Source organism: Trypanosoma grayi (assembly GCF_000691245.1).
Source record: "Trypanosoma grayi strain ANR4 Tgr_522_V1, whole genome shotgun sequence".
Taxonomy (NCBI): domain Eukaryota; phylum Euglenozoa; class Kinetoplastea; order Trypanosomatida; family Trypanosomatidae; genus Trypanosoma; species Trypanosoma grayi.
The window spans coordinates 2991-12139 of record NW_008826141.1 but is presented as its reverse complement, the minus strand read 5'-3'; the positions used below and the strand labels follow the sequence as shown (position 1 = coordinate 12139).

At 54.7% G+C, this 9149-nt stretch overlaps 5 protein-coding genes across 5 annotated transcripts; all 5 read left to right on the top strand.

Annotated features, from left to right (window-relative positions):
• Positions 1-420: 420 nt before the first annotated feature.
• Positions 421-2349, top strand: DQ04_05221050 (hypothetical protein; the record flags this gene model as incomplete). Its single annotated transcript, XM_009314058.1, has 1 exon — positions 421-2349. The coding sequence occupies one exon, from the start codon at positions 421-423 to the stop codon at positions 2347-2349; it is 1929 nt and encodes a 642-aa protein (XP_009312333.1).
• Positions 2350-3635: 1286 nt separating this feature from the next.
• DQ04_05221040 (phosphoglycerate mutase family member 5) lies at positions 3636-4601 on the top strand (the record flags this gene model as incomplete). Its single annotated transcript, XM_009314057.1, has 1 exon — positions 3636-4601. The coding sequence occupies one exon, from the start codon at positions 3636-3638 to the stop codon at positions 4599-4601; it is 966 nt and encodes a 321-aa protein (XP_009312332.1).
• Positions 4602-5006: 405 nt separating this feature from the next.
• On the top strand, positions 5007-6044 carry DQ04_05221030 (putative spermatogenesis-associated protein 17-like; the record flags this gene model as incomplete). The annotated part of the gene is made up of 1 exon (XM_009314056.1): positions 5007-6044. One exon carries the CDS (start codon positions 5007-5009, stop codon positions 6042-6044), a length of 1038 nt encoding a protein of 345 aa, XP_009312331.1.
• A 286-nt stretch (positions 6045-6330) lies between these two features.
• Positions 6331-7692, top strand: DQ04_05221020 (hypothetical protein; the record flags this gene model as incomplete). Its single annotated transcript, XM_009314055.1, has 1 exon — positions 6331-7692. The coding sequence occupies one exon, from the start codon at positions 6331-6333 to the stop codon at positions 7690-7692; it is 1362 nt and encodes a 453-aa protein (XP_009312330.1).
• An 815-nt stretch (positions 7693-8507) lies between these two features.
• DQ04_05221010 (hypothetical protein) lies at positions 8508-9149 on the top strand (the record flags this gene model as incomplete). The annotated part of the gene is made up of 1 exon (XM_009314054.1): positions 8508-9149. A coding segment is annotated over one exon (642 nt), but the record flags the coding sequence as incomplete, so codon positions are not given.

Here is a 9149-nt window from a genome sequence, read left to right as displayed (position 1 = left end):
CCCCCCCCGTCGTAGCGGAGCCAGCCTAGCCGAATTGCACGGGGTCAATCGTGTACTTTGTGGGGGATGGTGTGTTCCTTGTCTTCCGTGTCTGTCTGTCGTCTTGTTTCCTTTGCTAAAGACAGGAAGGAGTGATCAGTTTTCAGACGCCACCTCTTTTTTTTTTGTTGTTGTTGTTGTTGTTTTCTTCGGTGGTGTCTGTTGGTCTCTGTTGGGGGAGGAGAGAACTCAACTCTCCTATCATTATGTGTGTCGCCTGTGGGCGTTTGTGCTTCCTGCGCACGGAGAGAGAGAGAAAAGAGCGGGAGAGGGGGCCTAACTGAGTTTCTCACACACATGTCACTTGCTCTCCTGGTTGCAATGAAATACACATGCATGCGTAGGGTTGAAGAGCAGCTGTAGACCACACGGGCGCCAGGAATGTTCTTCTGGGGCAGCTACAACTTCCAGGCGCCGCAGCTGGCGGAGCACCCGAACCGGCCACCGCTCCGCTTCCCGGTGTACATGCCGCCTGCCCCATCCATGATCAGCAGCAGTACCAGCAGCGGCGGAGACGACAACGAGGAGAAGCTGCACCGCATTGATGAACGGCAGGTCGTGGTGAAGTCGCTGGCGTGCGGGCAGAAGCACATGGTGGCGGTTGCGGCGATTGCAGAGCACCGTGCCGCACCAACTGCGACCACCAGCGACGATGGCGCGAGTTGCGGCTGGGCCGTCTACGGCATGGGCAGCAACCACAGCGGCCAGCTCGGCCACCGCGTGCCGGAGTATACCACCACGCTCACCAAACTCCACTTCGAGGAGCTCTTGTCATCTGGCACTGGCGTTCGCAGCCTCGCGTGCGGCAACAAGCACTCACTGCTCTGTACCACGAGCGGTACTGTCTTCGCAGCGGGTGACAACAGCTGTGATCAGCTTGGCGTCACGGCGAAAGTGGACGGTTTTGCCCCGGTGGGTGGCCTGGCGCACGTCAAGGCGGTGTACGCCGCGGGCAACGCGAGCTTCGCGCTGGACGAGAAGGGGCAGCTGTACGCATGGGGTGAGGCACAGTACGGCCACCTCTGCCACGGCGACACTGGTGAGCGCATGGACGCGCGCACATTGCAGACAGTGAAGACAAATGTGGCGGTGCCGACCCTCGTGCAGTGGTTCGTGCGCCACCACATTGTCATTGTGGAGGTGTCGGTGGGCCGTGCACATGTCGTGTGCCGTAGCAGCGACGAGGTGTACACTTGCGGCGAGGGCTTCTACGGCAAACTCGGCAACGGCAGCGTTGCGGCGTCGCTAACGCCGTTGCGTGTGAGCTTCCCTAACCGCGCGCACCCCGAACAGCTGTGCGGCGTTGCTGCAGGCGACGACCATACGCTCGTACTGCGCGAGTCACCGGTGGTGGGGGCGGTGGTGTACCACTTTGGCCGCATGAGCAACGGCGACGGGCAGCTCACGCCGATCGTCGTGGCGGCCCCGGCGAGCATCACACGCATTAGCGCTGGGCGCGGGACCATATCGCTCGCCGTGACGAGGGAGGGGCGGCTGTGCGTGTGGGGCAAGCACGGCTACGCAAGGGTGAGCAACGGCACACCGGCCGACGCGAAGCGCAGCAACGCGGTGTTGGTGGCAGCGCTGGAATCGTTTGTTGTTACGGACGCGGCTGTCGGTGGCACGTTCATAGTCGCAGTTGCCGCCAGCCAGCGCACCATTGGTGGCGTCGACGGGGTGGAGATGCAGGAGCAGACGCCACCAGTGAGCAGTGACAACAAAGATAACCACGATGAGAATGGTGCCAGCAGTAGTAGTAGTTGCGCCCGAAGGTGGGATATCGTTGTCCCACAAGATGAACGCGTTGGCCACCGTGGTACGGAGGGTGCAGATGAATCATACGAGGCGGCAGTGCACGCATTTCTCACGCAGTACTTGGGCCCTGCACTCGTCTCCGCGTACGTCGCGCGGATCCCGGCGGCGCCGCCACTCACCGACCACAACGCCAATGCCTTTGTGCCGATCGGAGTGCACGCCTTGACGGTAGGGCAGAAGCTGAGGTTGTGGATGACGGACGTGTATGCGCTCGGTACAGTCGCTGAGGTCCTACCGGAGGCCAACAGCAGCAACGAAGAGCACAATGCCAGCACCCGTGCTGATGCAAACAGCACAGATAATGCCAGCACAAATGGTGAGGCCCACAAAGGGTGCCGCATACGCATTGCATGGCAGCGAGACGACTGGCACGACGAGGAGATTACGCTCCATTCTGATGACGAGACACTCGACGAGCACAACCCCAATCGATGGCAGCCACTGTGGTTCCTGCGCAACCCGAATAAGCACGACGAGTACGTCCTCGACAGGTGAAAAAATGACAGGGGTAGTCAGACGGAGTGTCCACACAGCTTATCCTCCAGTTGCAGACCAACAATATAACGATATAGACCACAGAACGACAGACAAACAAACATCCGTAACCACGCCAATAAAACAAAAACGACAACCTATGAACAAATAGCATTGTAAAAATACACCTCACAGCCCATCGCTTTTCTCCTCTACATTCCTTTCCAACAACTTTTCTTCACATCAAGGTAGAAAACAACAAACAAAGTATAATGATACAAACCCTCAACAGAATGGCCCTAAATATATATGCAGCGCATGATGATTGACGTAACATCACAGACTTTGATGACCCAATGAGCAAGAAACATTGTCGCCCCAGTCTGACTTCGTCTCCCCCTCCCCTCTCTCTCCCCCCCTCTTTCTGCTGCAACGACGTGATTGAAAACCAGGCAGATGTAAAGCCGTCGCAGATGGACGTTGACACACTATGAAAACAGCGTTGTTTCACGCCCTGTCTGATCACCGCAGCGCGGCCCCCGTCTGCTCCCCTCCTCTCCTCCTGTTTCTCTCTCTCTTTCTCTCCCCCCCCCCCCCCCCTCTCTTCTCCACGCAGTGGCCCTGTCACCTCGAGGGCGCCCTCGCTGTGGGCGTACGGCTTCGAGAAAACACGTGCGTGGCGGCCGCGCTGTGCTCCTCGTGGGCACGTGCGCGCCCCGCTGCGTGTGTGTGCGGGGGGCCACAGAGCAAGGGTGCGCGTGGTGTGATGCTCGGCGCCTTGTGCGTCTGATGCTCCGCCGTGCGGCTATCCCGTTATGCATATCCTGTGTGCGCTCTAGCTCCATCGGGGCATTGATGAGTCAGCAACAAACCATGCATTACACATCCACACACGAACCGCCAGCTCTTTTATGTAGTGCGCGCGCCGCAAAGCTAACAGGCGCTGCGCACGAAACTGGAGAGCGAGAGTTGCCCGGCACCGGCATGGCCCTAAATATATATGCAGCGCATGATGATTGACGTAACATCACAGACTTTGATGACCCAATGAGCAAGAAACATTGTCGCCCCAGTCTGACTTCGTCTCCCCCTCCCCTCTCTCTCCCCCCCTCTTTCTGCTGCAACGACGTGATTGAAAACCAGGCAGATGTAAAGCCGTCGCAGATGGACGTTGACACACTATGAAAACAGCGTTGTTTCACGCCCTGTCTGATCACCGCAGCGCGGCCCCCGTCTNTTTTTCTTTGTGAGATTGTTTGTTCTTTTTTTCTTGCATTTCTTTTTCTTTAGGAAGTTTTTTGTTTTCAATGTTAGGGAGGTTTGTTGTGGGTACTGTTGTTGGCTTTGGCTGCTCGTTGTCGTCTGCGTGGTGCGAGTCACCGAGTCGCAGCGGCATATTGCCGGATGGCCTGAAGAATTTTTCTTTGGATGGGATGCCTATTCCGAGGAAGGAAGAGCTGGAGTATGTGAAGACTTGGGGTGTGCCTTGGGTCGAGGATTGGGATCGGCCTGGCGCTCGTGGTATTCGTGCCGACCGCCGCGGCTCGTGTAGGCGGCAGATTATATTGGTTCGTCACGGTCAGTATCAGTGTGAGGATTCCGACGATGATCGTGTTCGCACTCTCACAACACTTGGGGAGCAGCAGTCACGACTGACGGGGGAATATTTGGCCAATGCATTTCAGCAGAAACGTCACCAAATGTCNGAGAAGGCAAAGCAAGGTGATGCCGCGCAGATTGAGGCAGCTGGCATGTCTGGGGAAGACGCGGCGGTTTCGTCAAGTGTGACTGTTAATAATTTGGGAGGGTTATTTGTCATGCCGGAGCCAAAGTTTGTCCATGTCTCCGATATGACACGTGCACAGCAGACAGCCAAGCTAATTCTCGAGGCATTTCCGCCAAGCATTCGCCGGCGACTGGCGACAGACGCCACATTGCGCGAACGGTACCCATGCGACCCAGAGCCACCACGCCGACACAGACACGCAAGTTACAGCGACATGCAGGCGGTGGAGAAGGTGTTTGAGAAGTACTTTCACCGTCCGACGGGGGATGAGTCTTCCGTGGAGATTATTGTTGGGCACGCCAATGTGATTCGCTACCTGGTGTGTCGTGCGCTACAACTGCCACCAGAAGCATGGCTGCGGATCTCCCTTCCGCATTGTAGCATTACAAGTATCGTTATTCGCGGAAGTGGGCACGTTAGCCTCTCCTGTTTGGGTTCTGCCGGACATCTGCCGGTGGATATGGTTACAACACGGAATATTGCTTAGGGTTCGTGTCAAATCTTGTGAACGCACCCAAAATCTTAACGACTCTCTTTGAAGTTGCGGTGCCGCTTGGGATTTGTATTTGAGTCTCCATCGCTATCATTCTCTGCTTTCAGGATTCGTTTTTTCCCTCTGATTTGTCACTATAGTGTAGAATAGCTATTGCCACGCTTCAGGCTCTCACGAACAATCCCACCGGCGAGTGTATCCATTCGGTCTCCTGCGTGGACCTAAGAGAGCCCAGATGTGCGGCTCCATTGCATGTGTGTTTGTGTGTGTGGTCGTGCTTGGTTTTTATTTCTCTATGTGTGATGAACCCTTGCTGTGTGTTTGGCCAGAGTGGTGTCATCCTGTATGACTTCGTCTCTCCTCTGTTGTTTGTGAACTACTGAAGGTTTAGTTTAACAGATGGACTCTGTAACTGCGCCACATCCGCTCCATCCTCAGCTTGTTACCTCTATCATTGAGGGGCTGGCGCGAGCCTCCGCGCTGCAGGCGAGTGAGACGGACGCTGCTCTTAAAGTACAAGCGGCGTACCGCATGTGGCGCGATCGTCGATCATATCAGCAGAAGAAGAGTGCTGTGGTTTGTATGCAGAGGATGTACCGCGGTCATATGCAGAGGAAGCGCGTGATGGGGCTGCGGGAGATAGCCGATCTGTCACACGAGCGTGCAGTGTACGAGTACTATGCAGCACGCATACAGGCGTGTTTCCGGGGGTTTTATGTGCGGCGCTACGTTGACAATTTCTACGCGAGGAAGCGGTATATTGAGAGAACGATGAAGGTCTCGGCTGATGTGCGGGATATGGGAGCGCAGATGCTGGAGGAGCAGATACTTCAGGCAACCGTGACACGGCTCTCACATAAGGATGAGAGCTACAGAGAGGCGACGGAGAAACTCCACCACATGCTTTCAACGGTGAGTGTGAGTGGTGTCTACCGGCACCCTGTGGAACCAACGGCAGCCGAAACTATTTATGGAACGAAGGTCGAGGATGACATCCGACGCCATACAGCAGCTGTTCGTCGCCCCCAGCATGTGCGGAAGGTTCGTGAGAGATTGAAGGCATTTGCGACGGAGGGAAAAAGGGATGCCACATCGCTTGTTCCAGCAACGAAGCATGACTCCACCAAGTACAGTCAGCCACAGGCAGGAGATGTAGACAAAGGACAGGATAATATCATGCACTTCACAGTGCTGCATGGAGCATGGAACCGTAGACACGTTGAGGGGTGCAGCTTGCCTCCCATCGCTGGTGCGTCGGCGGAAACTAAAAAAGGTGCTACCCGTAGTGTTGTGTCGCATTCATGTATAGAGGACTTCTCGCCATTGTACGATACGGAATCGGCTGAACTAGCGCGGCGCGTTGACACCAAAGGGATGCAAGCCCTCCATGGAAGCAAACCGTTTGTTGTGCCAACCACTAAGCGTGTGCCGTTGTAGAGAAGGTGCAGAGAGGGCTCTGATTGCAGCGCCCCACCATGTAAGTGTACGTTCGTTCATGAGGTATTGCGACTTTCTTTCTCTCTACACCGATATGTGTCATCACCCACCTAAGACACTATATATATATATATATATATATATATATGTTTGAAATACTCCCTCTGCCTCCCAGAGACCCTCTGACTGCCTACGCTTCATCTTACGTGGTGGCTCTTTGTTTTTGTTTTTCTTTTTCATTTGTGGTTTGGTGCTCTCTCGAAATAAAGTCAGTGCCTCTGGAGTCATGGTTCAGCGCTCTCTCACAGAGCAAGTTGAAGAGATTGCCTTCGCGCAGTCCGCGCTGCCCGCTGCGTTAACCTCTGAGAAGCTCAAAGTCATCCTATCTAGCTTGGAGGTAAAAGATATGAGAGAGATAAAAAGGAGGGGAGGTCACCTCTTTGGTGCCGGTTCTATCTGTGCCCAGAGTAGCAGTTCTCTCGTCACACAGGGGTGCCCGTCTCGTTCACGCGTGCAGAGCAGCTTCGTCGCCGCCGCTGCACACTCAGAGCTTGGAATGATGATGCACTGGTTTGCCAGCGCAGTTGTAGAATTGTTTGAAGATGGGGTAAAGAATGGCGTAGCGTTTCCACAGCAGTGGGAGGAGTACGTGCGGCAGCACCCCTCCCTAACCAAACACACATTCGAGCTGCAGGGATTTAGTGTGCTGTACTCCTACTTGATGTGCCAGCTCGCTGTTGTGGAGGGTGCACTGAGTGAATGCGGATTGAGTGGCGAGTATAGCGCCGCTATGGCGACAGCAGCGCCGCCGCGTCTCCACGGAAGCAAAGAAAACACTAACATGCTTGGCGGGATTAAGGAGCACTGTGAATTCACAGAGGTGACCAGACCGGGAGGCGTTGTTGAGCCACGCGCTGTTGATAGTGGTACCGCCCGGAAAAGGGTAACAACAACGAGTGACGCATTTAGCCATCGCAACGTCTCTGCATCGTTGGCACAGCCGCCTTTGACTTTGGCGTTAGCGACGGGGCACTTGCAATCAGGGTGGGACGACATTGGAAGGAAGACTACGTCAGATAAAACAAAGCTTCCACCACTCATTCCGGTGATGTCGTCGTCGCTACCACCCACTCGATGCAATCAGCTGCCCCATATGGCTATTCTCCCCCCACAGAAGAAACAGCCGCAGAAGCAACGAGGGAGGCATGATGGGGGCTCATCGCCCAAAGATGGGAAGGACCCTCTACTATATCCTCAACGTCGGGTGAGTGATAATTTAGCCCTCACGAGTCTCCACATTCATCCCTTCAGCACACGGGCAAAAAAAGGGGAGGGCGAGAATGGCACTGCTCGTCTGGAGCGTGCAGTCAGTGGGAGTGGCGCTCATAGCCCGCAACGCTCCTCATTTGGCGGGCTGCCGCTAAATGAGGGGACGGGCCCCAATGTAGGGCGGCTCTCCGATGCTCGCCCCTCTCCTCTTCGGGTGGAAGACATTGAACAAGAGCTACGGTCCCGGGAGCTTTGTAAACTATATGGTGTGAAGAAGATTGTCAATTACTCGAAGCGTGACTTGCAGGAATATAACGCTAATATGCCGGTGCTGTGGGACGTGTTGGATGCAGAAGACGACACAGCAGACGCCACGTAGCGTGGTTGTGGACGAACCCTGCATGTTCCACCACCTTCGTTAGGCGGCTTACTGCTCAAGGTGTTTGTGCTGTGTTCACAGAAGGGCCTCTGTCATCATGAGCATGATCATCTTTTGTTCTTTTGTCGTTTTTTTTTTCATCTTGTCTCTCTGTGTGTGTGCTTTGTGTGCCTTTGCAGCACATACATCTTTCCTACGTGAGCCCTCCCATTATTATGCGAGACTTCATTGCTGTCCAACAAAAAAACAACAAACAACAACAACGTCAATGGAACAGGTGCGGCTGTGTAGCAATGTCTTGCTTCAGCCCAAGAGAGAAAGAGAGAGAGACTTCACAATTTCGTTTAATTCACCCATGTTCCTACTCGTGCCTGTACACTTCAAGAAACCAAGGGGGAGAAGAAAAAAGGAAAATGTATAGTGGTTAGGGAGTGGAGAGTCGTATACAGTGCCAGCTCTGCTCTGTGTAATATGAGGGAGATCTTCGCTCTTCACTTGGTATGCCCCCTTTTTATGAAAGATATGTCCTTTTGTTTTTCTGTTTTTTTTTTTTTGTTCTTTTGGTGTTGTTTTCCTTGCAAAGTGGACGCGATACATTCTGCACATTTTTCAATGTATTTTTTCTCCCCCTGCGTGTGTGTGTGTTTTTTTTTTTTTGTTGCTGCTTGGCCTTCTCTGGTCTCGCAGGAGTCCAGTTTCCCACCGGTGTTGTTGTTGTTGTTATAATTTTCCTCGTTTGGCCCCTTCAAAACGAAGAAAAGAAAACAATCGATTGCGCAAACGGGGGCGGGTGGCGGTGACGCAAAGACATCGCCATGCGTGCATCCATGAAGCGACATGGGACCCCGGCTCATCACAGAAAACAGCACGCGTCTCGGCTGAAGCGGCGCGTTCTTCTTGTGGTGCTGCTGCTTCTGTTCATCTTGTGCGGCCCGCTCATCACGCACCCGCGCCGCCGTGAGACCAGGCGGGGGGGCGCACGGAACATGCACTTCACCTTGCAAGGGCGCCTGGCATTTACGCCCGTTGAGCCCACGCAGCCTCTGCAGCATCAATACCAACACCAGCATCACCAGGCAATGAGTGCTGGAGCAAAGGAAAGTCGTAACGGCGGACAGCACGCGCTATCTGAAGGATTGGAGCTTCCCGTAGGTCACCACAACGCGGAAGGCTTGTTTGCCTCGCACACCTGCAAAGCAGCCAACGACAATGATGCGAAAGACGGGACAATCGTGAGGGTGCTGTTTCGTAGATCCCGTTGTCGCCGTTGGGGCCCTGAAGGGACGCAGGATGGGGTGGGGACGGAGTGTAACGAGGTCTCTCGTCCCATCGTTGAGCTCTCACCACGTGCATCGGCGGCAGCGTACTTTCCGGAGGAGGCGCTCGCCGATGAGGCAGACGGGTACAAGCGGCCTAGCCAGTTGCGGAGCGTTGTGACAGAAGAAGAAGAAGAAGAA